Source organism: Fusarium flagelliforme, assembly GCF_020744385.1.
Source record: "Fusarium flagelliforme strain FIESC 12 MPI-CAGE-AA-0113 chromosome Unknown B0J16scaffold_1, whole genome shotgun sequence".
Taxonomy (NCBI): Eukaryota; Fungi; Ascomycota; class Sordariomycetes; order Hypocreales; family Nectriaceae; genus Fusarium; species Fusarium flagelliforme.
This window is the reverse complement of record NW_025763503.1, coordinates 3,309,819-3,326,975: the sequence shown is the minus strand read 5'-3', so window position 1 is coordinate 3,326,975 and position 17,157 is coordinate 3,309,819. Positions and strand designations below refer to the sequence as shown.

General features: G+C 48.2%; 7 protein-coding genes across 7 annotated transcripts; 6 read left to right on the top strand and 1 right to left on the bottom strand.

Annotated features, from left to right (window-relative positions):
• Positions 1 to 640: 640 nt before the first annotated feature.
• On the top strand, positions 641 to 2,208 carry B0J16DRAFT_328110 (Fms-interacting protein-domain-containing protein). The gene is made up of 2 exons (XM_046126192.1): positions 641 to 1,258; positions 1,318 to 2,208. The coding sequence occupies exons 1-2, from the start codon at positions 750 to 752 to the stop codon at positions 1,754 to 1,756; spliced, it is 948 nt and encodes a 315-aa protein (XP_045989042.1). The 5' UTR covers positions 641 to 749; the 3' UTR covers positions 1,757 to 2,208.
• Positions 2,209 to 3,738: 1,530 nt separating this feature from the next.
• Positions 3,739 to 6,361, top strand: B0J16DRAFT_19031 (glycosyl transferase family group 2-domain-containing protein). Its single transcript, XM_046122783.1, has 3 exons — positions 3,739 to 4,492; positions 4,558 to 4,783; positions 4,837 to 6,361. The coding sequence occupies exons 1-3, from the start codon at positions 3,914 to 3,916 to the stop codon at positions 5,970 to 5,972; spliced, it is 1,941 nt and encodes a 646-aa protein (XP_045989041.1). The 5' UTR covers positions 3,739 to 3,913; the 3' UTR covers positions 5,973 to 6,361.
• A 100-nt stretch (positions 6,362 to 6,461) lies between these two features.
• On the top strand, positions 6,462 to 7,528 carry B0J16DRAFT_328107 (class I glutamine amidotransferase-like protein). The gene is made up of 2 exons (XM_046126191.1): positions 6,462 to 7,046; positions 7,096 to 7,528. Exons 1-2 carry the CDS (start codon positions 6,512 to 6,514, stop codon positions 7,323 to 7,325), a joined length of 765 nt encoding a protein of 254 aa, XP_045989040.1. The 5' UTR covers positions 6,462 to 6,511; the 3' UTR covers positions 7,326 to 7,528.
• A 227-nt stretch (positions 7,529 to 7,755) lies between these two features.
• Positions 7,756 to 10,039, top strand: B0J16DRAFT_328104 (uncharacterized protein). The gene is made up of 4 exons (XM_046126190.1): positions 7,756 to 8,036; positions 8,185 to 8,652; positions 8,703 to 9,351; positions 9,404 to 10,039. The coding sequence occupies exons 1-4, from the start codon at positions 7,950 to 7,952 to the stop codon at positions 9,607 to 9,609; spliced, it is 1,410 nt and encodes a 469-aa protein (XP_045989039.1). The 5' UTR covers positions 7,756 to 7,949; the 3' UTR covers positions 9,610 to 10,039.
• Positions 10,040 to 10,100: 61 nt separating this feature from the next.
• B0J16DRAFT_391159 (kinase-like domain-containing protein) lies at positions 10,101 to 13,136 on the top strand. The gene is made up of 4 exons (XM_046131921.1): positions 10,101 to 10,593; positions 10,641 to 11,565; positions 11,621 to 12,170; positions 12,356 to 13,136. The coding sequence occupies exons 1-4, from the start codon at positions 10,386 to 10,388 to the stop codon at positions 13,076 to 13,078; spliced, it is 2,406 nt and encodes an 801-aa protein (XP_045989038.1). The 5' UTR covers positions 10,101 to 10,385; the 3' UTR covers positions 13,079 to 13,136.
• A 197-nt stretch (positions 13,137 to 13,333) lies between these two features.
• On the bottom strand, positions 13,334 to 15,006 carry B0J16DRAFT_377851 (Endonuclease/exonuclease/phosphatase; the record flags this gene model as incomplete). The annotated part of the gene is made up of 2 exons (XM_046130878.1): positions 13,334 to 14,464; positions 14,515 to 15,006. The coding sequence occupies 2 exons, from the start codon at positions 15,004 to 15,006 to the stop codon at positions 13,334 to 13,336; spliced, it is 1,623 nt and encodes a 540-aa protein (XP_045989037.1).
• Positions 15,007 to 16,008: 1,002 nt separating this feature from the next.
• On the top strand, positions 16,009 to 16,929 carry B0J16DRAFT_18820 (uncharacterized protein). Its single transcript, XM_046122746.1, has 3 exons — positions 16,009 to 16,695; positions 16,747 to 16,799; positions 16,852 to 16,929. Exons 1-3 carry the CDS (start codon positions 16,131 to 16,133, stop codon positions 16,876 to 16,878), a joined length of 645 nt encoding a protein of 214 aa, XP_045989036.1. The 5' UTR covers positions 16,009 to 16,130; the 3' UTR covers positions 16,879 to 16,929.
• Positions 16,930 to 17,157: the final 228 nt, after the last annotated feature.

The following is a 17,157-nucleotide window of genomic DNA, read 5'->3' as shown; positions in this document are numbered from 1 at the left end:
ATGCTTATGTACGGATACATTTGGGATGATATGGGGTTTATATGGAGCTAGTCTCAACCATTATTGATAGATATCCAACAAATCGTCAAATCATACACAAGACTACGGTCTTGAGATCACGTTCTCAGATCTCATATGCCCAAACCCTGCGGACATTTAAAGATGCAGGCTGACGGGGATGACTCGCTTTCTGTAAACCAGCATTGGTTGTTAAATGTCACCGCCTTGTTTACCAGTAGACTAACAGACGCAGGGACTATATTTGATCTATGCGCTGATCTCAGGCGGTATAACAAATTCTGTGTCTCCGTGTCTGCTTGTTAGAATTTGGTTTGGGTAGGAATCGATATGGTTGCTTGAGTAGATGTGAGTCAGTGAACTGCAGTTGCACGATGGTCAGGTACCATGATTGAGAACACACAAAAATCAGAATCACGCATTTCGTCCAAAGCAATGCGACTTTGTCTAAATGTGTGTGTTTAAGTAGATGGTATTAGAGGTAATTTCTGGCGTGTGAGTGAAGTTATAAGTGAAGTTAACATCCATATCTATGTTAGGCTCCTGAGAGTTAGACTTCTATACCAGAAGATAAAGAGGAGTATTAAATCTGTTTCTCTAAAATTCTTTCTTCCTGTTGTGCTTCAGTTGTCTCCTTCAATAATTTAATTGTTTTAAATACAGCTCACGCATCTATCTAACTTTGTCACCTGCAGAGTGCAGTTTGTCGTTAAGTTTGGTAGGTGCTAGTGATGTACAATTCAGAGCCCCACCTTTATGCTCATCAAGTAATTCTCCCTCCTGCAGAACAAACAAACCATCCCATTTCTTTCGAGCATCGATCGCATTATCAACAAAGAACACTTCGTCATACCTCCTACGACTTAAGGACCTCGCGCTCATACGTAAAGATGGCTATCGATAAAATCGTAACGGATCCGAAGCTCCGCACCCTCCTGCAGACTTCCGAACAGGCACGCGATCAAGCTACCACCTTCATCAACCTCGGCGAGCAAATCTACAGCCAAGGACCTGCATCAGACCAGGCGCTAGATGAACTATACAAGGAACAGAGACATCTCTTCGCGACTTTGGCCCAGTTGAAAGGAATGCACAGAAACGTCTGCTTCGAAGCCCGCGATACCAAAGCCCAGACTGCCGAATCGCGTCAGGAAGTCGATCGTCTGCATCTTGATCTTCAGAACCTGTACTACGAACAACGACATCTTCAAGGCGAAATCACAGCATGTGAATCCTACGAGTAAGCTACAGCACCCAGACTATTGCTATGTCATGGCTCAGTCCGCTAACACATTGCAGCCACAAGTACCAGCAACTACCTTTGATCCCCGTTGAAGAATTCCTTGCACAACATCCCGAGCATCAAGACGATGACGAGAATACCTTGATGGTGGCGCGCATCGACCATGAGCGAGCTGAGCGTGAAGCGCTCGAGCAACAGAGACAGGAGCTCCTCAAGCGAAAGCAGAAACTCATCGCGGATAACAAGCGACGAAAGGATGACTTGGCCAACCTTGACAATGACCTTGAGAAGTTTATTGATGTCAGTAAACTCGATCTTTTGTACCACAATTTGTGTTTCGTTGTTCTTCGTTCTAACATTCTTCCAGGCTGCCAAGCCAATCCACATGCTTTTCGAGAAGGCACCTTAATGGATGGTTGTACGACTGGTAAAACCACTCGATTATGTTTTCAATTTGTATTCGAGCTGGCAACTCAACTCGCCTCGGTTCGATAACATTAAGCGAGGAAATTGGGTATCGAAACCTCTTCAGTCGAGGCAAATTTGACGTTACGGTAGCATGATATACAGCGGGAGTATGGCGTTTAAAGAAATGGTTGAAACAAGGGAATCTTTGCCCTGACAGGGAACTAGGAGAGTTTCCCTTGACAAAATATACCCCGAGGGAAACACCAATGGTTCGGAATCGAGCATCCATATTCGTTTGGTACCCGAGACCAGTCTATCGCAACAGACGCAGCTCGAATTGACCACACAGTGTTTCTCTTTTACTACTCAATACTTCCCGAACCCTGTGACTATCATTTCCACGATACTACGGACGCGATTATACCTAACATTTAGATATGGCGCTTCAGCTTTACCATTGTCGTATTAGAGTGGGCCTGTACGAAAATGCGACATCCAATCACTTGTCCCCGTGGGTCTACAATAGCCGTGTATCATCGGTATCGACTAATACACTCGTCAATTGCCGGAAGATAACCATAAAGCCCTTAATTAAGTTCCGAAAGATGTCGCCGTGATTTTGGCACATGGCATAGCTGGTTCCTAGCCAGTTGTGACGGCGCGTGTTGAAGTTACCGCATGTTATTGACGAACAGGGTTCCAGCTATCACAACTACCAAAAGGCTTTGCGACAGACACCCTACCATCACAGGGGCAAGAGAGCCGCGTGAACGAAACCATCAGCCAGTCAAAGTTTTCTGTCCATCAACGTTCCTACGCAAACAATAACCAAGTGTCGAGGTTCCAAATTGGAGGCCTGCTGGCCGTGATCTCTGTTTACTGGGGTTGAGGATTTCGCAACGATGTCTTGGCCAGCACCATCTACGACACGGTTTAACCAAGTCTTTGCATACCAGTGACAGTTCAAGCTCCCGGCAGGATTCTTTCTGGGGAACATGGGTTTTCGGATGATGGCTGGTGCAGTATACCACTGGTATAGCATACAAGGAGAAAGCTCAGGGGAGCAATGATAACAACAACAGTCGACTGCTACATCACTACTGTTATCGAGAGATGGTCGCTAACACACATATTACTGCCCTGGCTGAACTGCGCGAGTCATGAAAACTAACTAGTCGTCAAATTGTCTGGACCCAAGCATTTCAATCAGGTTCAAACGGCTAGGTCGACCATCTGGTGTTGATCACCAGTATATCTTGGGTTTACTCATATTATAAATGATTGGATGGCGGTTAGACTTCGATTCGAAAAGTCCCTCCGCATTCATCCGTTTATTTGTGCTGTTTACAATCAGTTCTTCAAGGTGAAATCGGTCACAAGAAGCCATGCATCTTTTCAAGTTGTTCGATCAAAGACGAAAGAAGCATTGCCTGCAGCACATCAAATGTAAATCGGGACTAGCTCCGGCAAGGAGTTCTAAGTCCCATGGGCTCGTGCATCTATATCATGGGCATATCCTCGATTGTGAATGGTCGGAGCTCAACGTCAAAGACCTCTAGTATCGAATTTCATGGTCTATCTACTATATCGCAAGATGCCTGTTTATTAGAACCACGGTCGTCAAACTTGTTTACCAAGCAACCATCATAGCTTGGTACTGGTACACTCAGCGACCTCACCGCCCTGGCTCCCATCCTCGAACTTGAGTCACCTATGGCCATTATGGAATGGCCCCTTCAGAACTTGGGCTCCAAGTGTTCGTCTCTTGTACCCCATCTTTCTCTAAATGGGTGTGGAGTCGAGAGAGATCATTATCTTGTTGCCATGGCCGAATCAGGCTGTCTATACCATGACGCGTGCTATACGGGTTGGTGGCCATGTCTTCGACAGTAACATGTAATTTGTGCACTCGGGATGATCACTGTATCTTTTCCACGCCGTTTCTTCCTCTAATCTCCCGGGACTAGCTGCTTTCACGATATCATATTGCATTTACATTTGCGAAGCTCGGATCTGTAGCACTTGCACATGCAGATACACGTCACAGCTTGTTTTTGTTCTTTCCCCTAAATCTAATCGATAGTGTCTCTGTCCTTCCGTTTCACTTTGTTTCTTGGGTATACTGATTTCGAGTCTTGAGTATACTGATTTCGAGTTGCTCAACTTCTTTACCAGCTCCATACCTATCTGCGTCTACAGACTCATCTGTCTGGACGACGACCTCTCCCGGCAGCATCGAACGCCATGACTGTGTTCACGTGGTTCGCGCAACGCGCGGGAGGCTTGAGCATGATTTCTCTCAGTGTTCTCTGCTACTGGGTCATCTCCCGCGACTCAACCCTTGAGCAGCAACGATACAGCTACGATCAAACAGACAGCAAAGGCGTACTTTACCCATCAGCTTCAAACATAGGCGCAGGCTCCTGGAGTTACGTTTTCGCTTACTACTGCCTTCTTGTTCACGTCCTGGTCTGCATCTTCCCTCTCCGGGCGTGTTGGACGATATGGAACCTCACACAATACATGAAACGAGCGGCGCGCAGCGATTCACTACTTGATTTGAAGAGACTTGCCTCACGTCGTGACTCGTACGCTTCTGCTTCGAGTTCCGAGACTCTCATATCCACTCGCACCAGTACCAGCTCATCAACTACCAGCGAGGCTGGCGATTGCGACCCCGATTTCTACACGGACGGTGTGCCAGGAGCCAACGACAACGTGGTCCATGCCATCATCATTCCCAACTATAAAGAAGAGATTGATACACTCAGGGAGACACTGGATGTTCTGGCATCGCATCCACAGGCTCACTATTCTTATGATGTAAGTCATTTCAACGCGCAAACTGAAATTTCACCACTGAAGTGATTTCTAACCCGGCCTGCTAGGTTTATCTTGGAATGGAACAGCGAGAGAGCACCGCTGAGACAAAGGCTCTCGGCTTAATTCAAGAGTTTGCCAAACGGTTTCGATCTCTCGACTTCACTCTCCATCCTTCAGATATTCCCGGTGAGGCTGCCGGAAAAGGAAGCAATATTGGATGGGCTGCTCGTAAACTAAGCGAGAAATACCCCTCGACTCTAAGAAATAGTGTCATTGTCACGGGTATAGATGGCACGTTTGTTCCTGTTTCTAGTCTATACCACTTTGCTAACACTCTTTTCTAGCCGACAGTCATCTTTCGTCGAACTACTTTACAATCCTAACGAATATGCACTTGTCGTATTCTGAGACAGCACTGACTACTGTCTACTCAGCCCCTATGATCTTCGATCGAAACGCTCATTCGGTCCCAGCTGTTGTTCGCGTTGCCGACATACTATGGGGAGCTGCTGGAATGTCTGGCTTGTATCCTGGTTCATCTATCGCACCACCTACTTCCGTGTACTCTCTTCCACTTGACCTAATTGATCGAGTTGGCGGATGGGATTGCGGCAGCGAAGCTATTGGTGAAGACCTGCATATGTATATCAAGTGTTTCTTCGCACTCAATGGCAACTTGACAAGCCGAGTTATCTACAGCCCTATTAGCCAGAGCAATGTCACTGGTGGCGGTGGTCTGCTGAAGGACGCTCGTGCTCGTTACAAGCAGGCTCTCCGTCATATGTGGGGTGCTCTTGATACTGGTTTTGCTCTATGCAGGCTTGTCCAGCTGTGGAAGGATCGAAAGCAGACTCATTGCACCTATCAGCCTCTTCACTATACACTTTCTGCCGCCAACGATGTCGCCATTCCCGAAACATTCATAATAGACGAGCAAAGTGGTCAACCCCATGTTGAAAATGGTATCTTTTCCGGTATTCACAAGGATACTGTTGAACAACCGCACTGGGAGCGCATCTTCTATATGATGCATCGACTTTTCGAAGCCCATTTCCTCCCCGTCCACATGGCAATTCTGGTCATTTCTTCTGCGCTATACGTAAAGCTTACAGAAAACAACGACGACCCACGAAACCTTACTTGGATCTTCGATTGGTGCAACATCATACGCATCTACGGATTCTTCCAGATTGGAATCTACGTATCTCTTTACGAAAGCTACCACCAAGTCGGTGTTGCTACTCGCGAGAGGGAGATGGTCAAGGCCGGTTTGGCTGATGGGACGGACTTTTCGAGACGGTCCCTGAAGAAGAACTGGTATGACTATCTCGTTATTCCGGTCGTCGCTCCATTGTATGGTACTATTCCTAGTGCCCAGGCTTTGATTTGCCAGCTTTGGGGCCAGGATTTGGTTTATACGGTGAGTAAGAAGGCGACAAGACAGCAGATACCGATTGTGAAGGTGGATGACATGGCATAATTGCGCCGGAGTGGAGGTTACTTAGTCATGAGACGTCTTTATGCCTGTTCGATGAGGTTCGGTATTATTAATATATTATTTCGACCTCTCATTACCATTCAAGTCATTAGTAGTTGTATTATATGCTCTATTATGCCCATGTACTACCATTACCTAGGTACCCAATTATGCATCATTCATTGCAACATTGCCACTATCTGGAACTCGGATACAGTACAATCTCTTACAAAGGAAGACCTTGTAAGCAACACCGGCTATGTGGAGTCACTCGGCGCCGAAGGGCTTCGGATGTTAAGTCAATTCAGCCAATGAGAAGGAGGCCGAGCGACTAATACAGCATTCGGAAACATTTTTCGCGACTATTAGTCCGATATCTTGAAGCTATTTCCTCGGCCATGCGGAATGGAATGTAAGTTGGACTAGAGGAGTTGGAATGCATCCTTCCATATAAAAAGGATATAACTCTTCGTCGATGGAGGACATAATCCTATTGTTTAGTATCAGTATCAACATTTTCTTTCCTATCTAGCACCGTCAAGATGTCATCTAAACAAATACGTATCGGCGTTTTCATGCCCTCGAGCGTACAACTCCTCGACCTCGCGACAGTTGATGTACTCGCCTCAATGTCGAGGGAGTATCTTGGTCTCTTACCTCTACCAGCTCACATTAGCAAGATAGCCCCCAGCATCAAGATAACATACATCACATCACCCAAGCTCTTCCCGGATGTAGCTTTAACTGCTGATCTCACCATCCGCGCAACACGCACATACGAAGATGATGATGTTGCACCAGGCAAACTGGACATAGTCGTTGTTCCTGGTACAGAACCAGGAGATGACTTTGAGGAGGATGCAAAAGGGTGGTTAAGGGATCAATTTAACACTGAGGGTGTTGATGTATTGTGTGTTTGCACTGGTGTCTTCTTGTGTGGTGCAGCGGGCATACTTGATGGGAAGAGTGTAAGTGGGCCTAGAGGGCTACAGGATGATCTGAGGAAGAAGTATCCAGATGTGAAGTTTGTGGGAGAAAAGTATCGATGGATTCAAGACGGTAACTTGTGGACAAGTGGTATGTCTTTGCTTGCAAAACCATAGTCCAATGGCTAACAGAATCATAGGTGGGATAACCAATGGCAACGATATGATGGTTGCTTATGCCTACGCCAACAGCAAATATTGGCCAAAACCTGTTGTTAGTATGGGCGCCATGCTGACTGACGTTGGGGATCGGCCTCAATTGTATGATCAGGGCCAACACAAGTTCTTCTTATCCATTGCGTGGCATATTGCTCAGGCTTGGTTTTTGAGTTTGATGCCATCCAAGAAGAATCAGAACAAGAAGGATTAGACTAGACAAGTTAAAGTTGATGAGACCAACAGATAGACGTCATCTTTTAGTCTGGCAGCTACCCTGTAATAGTAGCGATGTTCATATGGGTTATTTTGCAGTGCTGAGGTATTGTTTGTTTTCAAGATAAGATGAATATACTTTGCAATGATTAGTAAATCTATCCGCTCTTGCCTCATGCCTTCAAACTCGACTTATCCGCGCTTGACTCGCTCAGTAAAGTTACCGTCTTTTCCTCGGAGGCTCTCAAAGGCTCTTTCCTTGCCTTTGCTGGATAGTGGAGTTTGCGGCGGGAAAATCTGCACCAGAGCGGATACTGCCTGCTGTTGCTGCGACAGCGACCGCCCCATTCAGATAAGAATTCTTATCGCCAACTCCTATTGGTAGGACGTGCTCTTCCCAGTGGGGGCACCTGTCGAGCCCCGAAAAAAATTTCGAAGCTCTGGAGGATGCTTCTCGATTCTTAGTTTTCTTCTTTCATAGTGAGCAAGAGTTCTAACAAAACTTCATCCCAACATCATCTCTTCATCTTTTCTCTTACTTCCTAATTCTCCATTCTCTACCCCCATTCCCTTTATACACCTATAGTCTTTCTGACACAAAAGTAATCACACAACCGTCACAATGTCTGCTGTTCCTGGTCCCGTTTACGGCCTCGAGGTCCCTCCTGGAGAGATCTTGATTCCTGCCGCCATGGAGTTCCCTGCTTCTGTAAGTCTATCTCTCGATGCTCCAAGGCGCTCCTGATGCGATGTGATGCGTCTTTGCGACTGGGCCTGTTTCTGGTCCTCGGCGCATCATTTGCGACGCTGTCTGCGCTACCAATTGGATCCAAAATTCTAACTGTAAAACTTTGCAGTTCCGCATCACCATGGCTGCTGTCGACCCTACAGAGGAGCCTGAAGCCGATGGTGAGGGCAACATCCCCACCGTCCCTCGCTCTACCCTGCGCCTTGTCAAGCGCGCTCTCACTGATCTCGACGAGGAGGATGATGATGATGAGGAGATTGACGACGAGACCTTGAAGGCTCTGCTTGCTGGCTCTGACGATGAGGAGGACTCTGATGAAGAGGCCAACGGTGGCCCCAGCGACCCCGTCAAGGCCAAGAAGCAGCGACAGGCTGCCGCCATCAAGAAGCTTCTCGAGTCCGCCCAAGAGGAGGAGTCCGACGAGGAGATGGAGGATGCTAAGCCCAACGGCAAGTCCAAGGGCAAGGCTAAGGCCACCGAGGAGGACGATGATGAGGATGACGAGGACTCCGACGATGACAGCGAGGAGGGTGCCGACCTCGAGAACTTTGTTATCTGCACTCTCGACACTGAGAGGGTAAGTTGTAGCCAGTGCTCTATCAAGACATCAAACTAACTTTGTTCCAGAACTACCAGCAGCCTCTTGACATCACCGTCAACCACGGCGAGAAGGTCTTCTTCGTTGTTACCGGTTCCCACACTGTTTACCTGACCGGAAACTACATCATGGACGACGATGAGGATGAGGACTCCGAGGACGAGGACGAGTACGACCTGTCCCCCGATGAGCTCGAGTACGGCCTCGAGGGTGACGACAGTGATGCCAGCGATGACCTCGATGGCCTTGAGGACCCCCGCGTCCAGGAGATTGAGACTGATGAGGAGGAGGCCCCCAAGCTTGTTGCCACCAAGAAGGGCAAGAACAAGCGCGCCGCTGAGGAGGCTGAGGGTCTCGATGAGCTCATGGCCAAGGACGATGCTAAGCTTTCCAAGAAGCAGCAGAAGAAGCTCAAGAACAACCAGGGCGAGGCTGTCGCCGCTGAGGAGAAGAAGGATGCTAAGAAGGTTCAGTTCGCCAAGAACCTCGAGCAGGGCCCTACCGGCTCCACCGAGAAGGCCAAGCAGGGCAAGGACACCAAGCCTGCCACCGGCGTTAAGGTTGTTCAGGGCGTCACCATCGACGACCGAACCGTCGGTAACGGCCGCACTGTCAAGAACGGCGACACTGTCGGTGTCCGATACATTGGCAAGCTCCAGAACGGAAAGCAGTTCGACGGTTAGTACTCCACTATTTCGCTACTGGCACAGCTTTACTGACATTATGATAGCCAACAAGAAGGGTAAGCCTTTCTCCTTCAAGGCCGGCAAGGGTCAGGTCATCAAGGGCTGGGACATTGGTGTCGTCGGCATGGCCATTGGTGGTGAGCGTCGTCTGACCATCCCTGCCCACCTCGCCTACGGCTCTCGTGGCCTTCCCGGCATTCCTGCCAACAGCACATTGATCTTCGATGTCAAGCTTCTGGAGATCAAGTGAGCGTAGCGCATGCTATGATTTCCACTAGCCTGAGTTGCCGACTCGCCACCAGTCTCGTATAATACCCCCTTCAGAGCGGTGGCAGGAGGCGACAAGTTGATGACATGGAGACGTTTCTCTTCCCAGGCTTCTATACACATCGTGCGCTGCTCGATTGCTGTCGGGCCGCATGTCAGGATAAGGAGCCTTGGACTTTTGCCCTGCAAAGAGCCCATGTTTATACCAAACATGAGGGGAGCAGTCTAGATGGCAAACAGGAATGATGGGGCGAGGACCGTCCCGCGTTGCATGATATGAAATTGGCGTACGATAAAAAGGGTTATTGTTTCTTTTTTGCTGTTACTGTGGGATACTTTCCCCTCCATCTGAAAGGATATGTAGAGTTGAGCAGATAAAATGCCATTTCTTTCCTCTTCATCTTATGAACCGACCTCTTGCATTGTTTCTTGCCGTGAATATGTAAAAACATGATCCCTCTGCTTACTCCTTGACTTGGCAAGTGCGGTTGAGGAAGTCACGACAACCCAGATCGAACTTCCCCAACTAACCTCTCTCCATAAAGTGGTCTGTTGCCTCGATTGGCATTCTAACCTGCATCTATCATGTAACATGCCGGCCGTGACATAAACAAGGCTATCGTGGACACACGGTTCAGGTGTCATTCTCTTCAGAGTACGGTTATCCCGTTAATTCTTTAATACTTTAATCAAGCCCTACTTTCTTATTCAGTATCGATGCAGCAATAACTTTCTCTTCATCATTCATCTTGCAGCATCATGGCCCCGGCCCTCCTCAAGAAGGCCAGCCAACAGTTTATACGTCTTTCTTCATGTGATTCAAAACATGCTTTAGAATTGTCACCGGACTCTGAGGCGAATGGCCCCGACGGCCTCGATGCACGGAAACATGGTAATGTTGGCCCGAAAAGATGGAGGAAGCCTTTTCGCAGTGCCCTCAAAAGCCTGAGGATCAGTGGACGCAGTGGTAAGTACCTCGATGCCCTTGTTTATACTTAAGCCTAACCGTCATAGTTGTTGAGGTATCAAAGGACTTGAACACGCCTCCTGGAGATCAAGTCAGAGCCATTCAGCTGGCGAAATATGCCCAACAACATGGATTCGCTGCCAAGAGCCCCCATACAAAGGAACTACTCCGAAAGTTCCGACCGAACCCTGTGGCCATGACTTCCAATTCGACATTGGTGATCCGAACTCCTCCAGCAAGGGCACGGAGTTCTCTGCAACCGTTGAACGTCACTCCTTTGAGTGACTTGTCAACTCCTACTTGCTCCGAAGCAAGTGCTAAGCCCTCTTCAGTTCCGGAAGAGTCAACGGCGAAAACATCGGTCGAATCGTCTCCCTCACAGCAGGATAGGGCAACAGCCGATAGACGATACAATAGACGGAATCCATGGACACGATCTAGTCCCGAAGGTCGAGCACTCAGTACTATTCCAGAAGCTGGCGTAATCCAAGCTCGACCTACAATTGCTACTGTAGAGAGAGCCTCTGCTGCCAAGATCTTCCTCGAGACCCATTTCAACGAGCTCCTTTACAAACCCAATGCGAGAGCTTTACGATTTCAAAGTCTCGAAGCTCAGCTGTGCAACTGCTTGCTAATAACACCAGAAGACAAAGAGAGAATTCGAGTTCAGTACAGAATACAGGAAACCTGCCATCTGAGAGAGCTACGAACAATGAAAGCCCACTGCATCGCTCATGACTGGAAGGATGAATCCGGACTCTCGGTCAACAATTACGAGCCACTGCAGATTTTAGGCAAAGGAAGTTTTGGAGTAGTTAGATTGGTACGTGAGAAGGCTGCTCCAGGACATGCTTTCCCCGGACAGGTATACGCTATGAAGGTCATTCGGAAGTCGGAAATGATAAGGAACAGTCAAGAAGGTCACCTGAGGGCTGAGAGGGACTTTCTTGTTGCCTCTGAAGGCTCACAGTGGTTCGTATAAGACAAGTTCGAATGCATATCGAGTGCCTAACTAACAACTCACTAGGGCTGTTCCATTGATCGCCAGCTTTCAGGACCCAACAAGTCTCTATCTTGTAATGGAGTATATGCCAGGCGGAGACTTTCTTGGGCTACTCATTCGACATTACATCTTGCAAGAGCACATTGCGCAATTCTACATTGCAGAGATGATCCTTGCTATGGAAGAGGCCCATCGCTTGAACTTCATTCATCGCGACATAAAACCAGACAACTTTCTGATTACAGCGAGTGGCCACTTGAAGATATCTGATTTTGGACTAGCATTTGACGACCACTGGTCTCACGACGCAGCGTATTACAGCACTCATCGGTATTCACTGGTGCGAGGACTCGGTATAAATGTCGCTGGCGATGAGATAGATCAGAAAACCAGCAAGGACATCTTGAAACAGTTCGAATGGTACCAGTCCGTTATGTCTGGACTCGATCGACATGCAAGATATCCAGTGGGCAATGAAGATTTGCGAACTCTCATCGGTTGGAGAAACCGACACGGTAACCGCACTGCTGCGCGCTCCGTTGTTGGAACTAGCCAGTACATGGCGCCTGAAGTGGTTCGTGGCCATCAGTACGATGGGAGATGTGATTAGTAGAGCATTGGCATCATCCTCTACGAATGCCTTTATGGGCAAACCCCCTTTCTAGCAGAAGAGGGACGCAAACAGACGAAACAAAACATCGTTGTGAGTATGCATGCTTGACTGGATCTTAGCCGGGGAAGACTGACATGTTGATGTAGAATTTCAAAACGAACTTCAAATTTCCACATAGGCCTTTTGTCACTGAAAAGTGCAAAGACCTTATCTGGCAATTGATTCAAGATAAAGACTCCCGATTGTGCTCAAGGAAATACAAAATGAAGTACCGTGGCTTTGAGGGCTCACGAGATTACTGTGGTCGCTACGTTTTCCCCGGTGACGCGGAAGATATAAAAGCCCACAGATGGTTCAAGAACACGCAATGGGACCGCTTACAGTCCATGCCGGCGCCATTCACTCCTCACCTAAAAAGTGACGATGATGCACATTACTTTGACGAGTCTGAACCTTTCGAAGACTGGTCTGAATCCATACCCTCCGGCATATATCTCAACACAGAAGACGTGAAAGAGCTACTATTTGGGTTCAACGCTCACGTACAGGAGAAGGCCATGGGGCTCATCAAAGTTCCCTTCGATGCGGCCAAACTCCGAAGTATGGACCGTGATATTGATGCAGCGACTGACCTTCAGCCTAAGGAGAAGGCAACGTTGAAGCAGTTTGTCAGGTTCTACGGCCACAAGGAGCGTAAACGCCCACGAGATATGTTGCTTCGGGACAAGAGTACGAAGAAGATATCATTAAGGATTCGAAAAGAAACGGCATTCATGGGATATACTTGGCGACGAATGCGACCTGGTGGTTACATTGAGCAGACGCAGCCAGAGACACCCTCGGTCTCTGAAGTACAAGTTGCAGCCTAAAGGATTCCCACCTCGAACATAATTTGAACCAGAAACGAACGGAACCACGAAAGAGTAGGAGGATAAAGAGACAGTGGAAAGTTTTGTGAGCTCCTCGGAACCCTCAAAAGTAGTATTATGAATAGACATTAAGCATTAGGCCGTAGTAGTGGCATATGTACGTGTATCCTATCCTCATTCCATCATCCTAGTCCTATACAAAAACGTCAAGTCGTCATCAGTCAACATAATATGCAGTTCCTATTATTTCTTCCATCATTGAGATTTGGGTCTCTGCCCAGTATGATATGCCTCAGACTCCGTCAATGCAATGGGATCACCTGAAGCTACAGCCTTGGCATTACGGATTTCCCATTCGAATTCCTTCAACCCGCGAATCTCCCAGGAAAAGAAGAGTAGGGAGAGAAGGCCGTCGATAACACCAGCAACCAAGCTCAGACTGCTGATCAGCATCAGGATGAATGCAACAAAATTTTCAGGGCTGAACCACACAGCAACAAGACAGGCGAACCAGATGAACAATGCAACAAAGAAATGTACACCACGCCAAAAGCGTTGCTGGAGTTCACGGGAGTGATACTTTTGAATCATGCCAAGAATCTCATCGTAGGTAGATGCTTGCAAAGAGTGACGGCTGGAGGAGCGACCACGCTTGAGCTGGGTATCCGGATCGGCAGTCTGCGCTGCATCACCAGCGTGTATGCTGCTGGCTGGACTGCTTGGAGCCAAGTACGCACCGGTCTGGAGAGCCGCAGAAGGAGTCTCGGAGCGGGGATCAACTGGAGTGGGCGCCGGAGAAGGAGTGTGCCGGGTGAGAGTAGCTTGGACGGCGAAGTGATCGGAGAGCGAACAAAGAAGGTCGGGATGTCGTTCGGTCATTGAAACGTGAGCGGATTTGACGATCCAGCCAGGGGCGGTGGCCGGAGCATCAGGGTCGACGCCTGTTGAAGCAAAAATGTAATCAAGGCGTTGCCCTCGAGAGTCGATCGTGTCAGGTGGGACTTCACAAATATCACCCTTTTTGAGGCGGTTCTGCTGATTCTTGTTCCAACGCCAGGTGTTGTAGACGGAATTGCTAGTTGCGCCATTCTCGAGAAGGTTGAAATCAGCTGTAGGTAAAGGGCGGTGACGTTCTTTCTCAGAAGGATGGTAAGCAGGGCCAAGAGAGCTATCTGGATGAAGAATTCGCCAAACATCGCGAACAGGCGCGCATCCTGTAATGACACGGTGGAATATGGACAAAGGGAGCATATTAAAGTCGCCCATGCCAACAACGAGATGTCCACGTTCAGCAGCACCGCGCAAAAGTTTCGATATTTCCCATGACTGAGCAACTTGATGGCAACTGTAGGTACTCACGGGTTCAGGCTCGTAAGGGGAGTGAGTCTGAGATGTGTTAGTCGAGAGTACGGGCCTCATGAACACGGGCGACTTACATGAGTGTTGAAGACCTCAATGATATCCTTTCTTCTTGGTCCAAAGCGAATTTTCGCACACGCGATACCCTTGCCCACATACCAATCTCCTCTCCAAAAAGCGGTCGGACGTCCATTGAGAGGATACTTGAACATGGTGCTCTCCTCGATAGGCCAGTGACTCAAGATGGCCAGACCACCCCCGAAAGCGCCGCTATGGTAAAACTTGCCATAGGGAAGAATTTGGCGAGTATGGTGACGAATAGCCTGGTAATCCTCTTGTGTAAAACATTCCTGCAAAGCGACGATTTGCGGTGTAGGCACAGCGTGTGCGATTCTATGACCTATCTCGTCTAGTCGCGCGTTACGTTGAGTCGAAATGTAGCGAAGACCCCAGCAGTTCAGGGTCAAAAGATTGACCTCGGAAGGAGCACCCTGACGAGAGTCATCGTGGTCGACGACTATGGTAGAAGGCGACGTGACATGCTCAGAAGCGTCACTTGCCATGACCATGGCGCCGGTAGAGTATGCGGAAGTAATGGTGACTGTCGTCTCCGAGGTGAAAGAGGGAAAGAAGAAAAAAAGCGACGGCAGGTTAAATTAGATAGATGGATGTATACCCGTACATGTAAGGTTAGAGTATAAGATCTGCAGGTGGAAAGATTGAATTCAGGTGGCACGATGCCTCGGTTGAGGATATTAGTTAATTACGATAACAGCACCAACCAGGCGTAACCGCTGTTAGTGGTAAGGCTAGCAGGCGTCAAGACAAAATAGTGCCTGTTAGCCACGATCGATAATTCGGAGAGAGAGGCAGGTGATGTTAAAGAAAAGGAGCCCAGTAAAACACAAAACACGCGACGCGCGGGGGGAGTTGCAGATGCTAATTTCCTCAATTGCCCAATAGAACCTATGTCATGGCGCCTTCTCGTTTTGGGGGACGCCTGTCGGTAGTTACGGTGGTAGGGTGGCTTGGGGAAGGTAAGCTGGAGTTGTCGGACTGGACCTTCCGCTCTTAAAAGGGTCCGGCCACACGTTGTGGGGAACGCCTACCGAAAGTGCCGAGAGTTTAGATGGAAGGTGCAGATGGGAGGGAAGCTGGGAAGTTACTTACGGAGTTGTCCTTGTCGAAGACATTTCATGGATGAGTAGAATATCTACATGGATATAGACAGGATATCGAAGATCACCCGTTGGAAACAATGGACCTCGTCTATTGAAACATCAGGTTTTTTTGTAATCGATGTACCGAGTACAACTCTATGGCTCCAGTACGTACAGAAGTTTCTAGGAACCTTCAAGTCTCACGCCATTCCTCATACAGCACTGTACTTAAAGCTACATACAGCTCCTGCCCAGAGCTCACTTACACCACATCTTAGAGCCTCATAATTGGTAGATACCCCTCATCAATGCCTGGAACCCAAAACGCGTCATTCTTTGGTATTTCATAGAACCCTCTCGTATCATCCAGCTATCTGTAGAACCCTTTGTTCCCTGTCATCACTCATGTCTATATGTTGATTTGCTTTCTTCTATGCTCATGGTATCAGTGTGAACAGACTCACAGCTTCAAACTTCACATCGTATCTCTTATAGTGCAATCTCAAAGAACTCCTCTTTGATTCATCCTCACCATGTCAGTAGTCTTTGAGTCCCTTCTCATCAAATTTAAACCTATCCTCGTTGAACATGCCGAGTCGCCTCCGGCATCTTTCTCCTCTGTGACCGACCACCTCAAGTCTATCCCAGGTGTCGAGTCTGTCTACCTTGGTCGCCCTCTCGAGAAGCCTGACTACTGGTTCCTTGGTATCCGTTGGGCCTCGCGTCCTGCTTATGACGCCTTTGTCTCCGGTTCTGCGGCAACTGACTGGCAGGCTTCTCTGCGCGCTCTCGTGACAGGTCATCCTATCGTCAGTCCGACTGCCGAGTATACAGGCCATGCTGAATCTGCTCTGCATGCACCTATTACTGAATTCTGCACCTGCTGGGGCATTGACGAGACCTTTACAGAGGATAATATGAAACCGTTCGCTGTGGCTTGTGACGAGGGTAAGCTGGCTGGTCTTCATGGTCTAGCTTACGGAGAGTTTGTCCAGGGTGAACACGAAGACTCATCGGTCATTCCTGGTCGTGCATCAAGGCTACTGATGGGTTGGGATAGTAAAGAAGCTCATTTGCAGCACAAGAATAGTGGCAGCGGCAAGTACCCTTGAAGCTGATATGATATGGCGCAAGCTAACAACATGAAAGCAATCGACGACAACATCGACTACCTGCTTGCTCGGAACAAGAGCCTTGAGATAGTAAGTCTTGGTTGTGTTCTGGCAGCTCATCGGATAATTAACGTCATATTAGTATCATGTTCCTCTCAAGAAGCTCTAGTTGGAAGTACCTTTTAGGGGCCTCCCAAAACCGCACTGCTGGCTACACAACAAAAACAACATATCTAGGTCAAATCCCAAAGGTTAAACGGATCCTAAGTTTCAATCTAGAGACGTTCGCTTATCCCTAGGGAATGCCCGGAGAACCGTGTTGCTTTTGTAAATACCAAAGTTTATTGAATTAAGTAGTGAACAAAACAAAAACAGAGTCAATGCGCCGTTGAAAAACCAAGGACCCTGAAAGCTGTCTCCTGTCAAGCAGTGAAGCTTCCAGTCTTTG

Excerpts from the sequence above, each read along its gene's own strand:
- B0J16DRAFT_328110 (XM_046126192.1), top strand. The coding sequence starts at position 750 with ATGTACAATTCAGAGCCCCACCTTTATGCTCATCAAGTAATTCTCCCT. Across the intron at positions 1,259-1,317 it reads ACAGCATGTGAATCCTACGA|CCACAAGTACCAGCAACTAC; the intron begins GTAAGCTACAGC and ends AACACATTGCAG.
- B0J16DRAFT_19031 (XM_046122783.1), top strand. The coding sequence starts at position 3,914 with ATGACTGTGTTCACGTGGTTCGCGCAACGCGCGGGAGGCTTGAGCATG. Across the intron at positions 4,493-4,557 it reads AGGCTCACTATTCTTATGAT|GTTTATCTTGGAATGGAACA; the intron begins GTAAGTCATTTC and ends CCGGCCTGCTAG. Across the intron at positions 4,784-4,836 it reads CATTGTCACGGGTATAGATG|CCGACAGTCATCTTTCGTCG; the intron begins GCACGTTTGTTC and ends ACTCTTTTCTAG.
- B0J16DRAFT_328107 (XM_046126191.1), top strand. The coding sequence starts at position 6,512 with ATGTCATCTAAACAAATACGTATCGGCGTTTTCATGCCCTCGAGCGTA. Across the intron at positions 7,047-7,095 it reads CGGTAACTTGTGGACAAGTG|GTGGGATAACCAATGGCAAC; the intron begins GTATGTCTTTGC and ends ACAGAATCATAG.
- B0J16DRAFT_328104 (XM_046126190.1), top strand. The coding sequence starts at position 7,950 with ATGTCTGCTGTTCCTGGTCCCGTTTACGGCCTCGAGGTCCCTCCTGGA. Across the intron at positions 8,037-8,184 it reads CCATGGAGTTCCCTGCTTCT|TTCCGCATCACCATGGCTGC; the intron begins GTAAGTCTATCT and ends AAAACTTTGCAG. Across the intron at positions 9,352-9,403 it reads GAACGGAAAGCAGTTCGACG|CCAACAAGAAGGGTAAGCCT; the intron begins GTTAGTACTCCA and ends ACATTATGATAG.
- B0J16DRAFT_391159 (XM_046131921.1), top strand. The coding sequence starts at position 10,386 with ATGGCCCCGGCCCTCCTCAAGAAGGCCAGCCAACAGTTTATACGTCTT. Across the intron at positions 10,594-10,640 it reads GAGGATCAGTGGACGCAGTG|TTGTTGAGGTATCAAAGGAC; the intron begins GTAAGTACCTCG and ends TAACCGTCATAG. Across the intron at positions 11,566-11,620 it reads GCCTCTGAAGGCTCACAGTG|GGCTGTTCCATTGATCGCCA; the intron begins GTTCGTATAAGA and ends ACAACTCACTAG.
- B0J16DRAFT_18820 (XM_046122746.1), top strand. The coding sequence starts at position 16,131 with ATGTCAGTAGTCTTTGAGTCCCTTCTCATCAAATTTAAACCTATCCTC. Across the intron at positions 16,696-16,746 it reads GCACAAGAATAGTGGCAGCG|CAATCGACGACAACATCGAC; the intron begins GCAAGTACCCTT and ends ACAACATGAAAG. Across the intron at positions 16,800-16,851 it reads GGAACAAGAGCCTTGAGATA|TATCATGTTCCTCTCAAGAA; the intron begins GTAAGTCTTGGT and ends ACGTCATATTAG.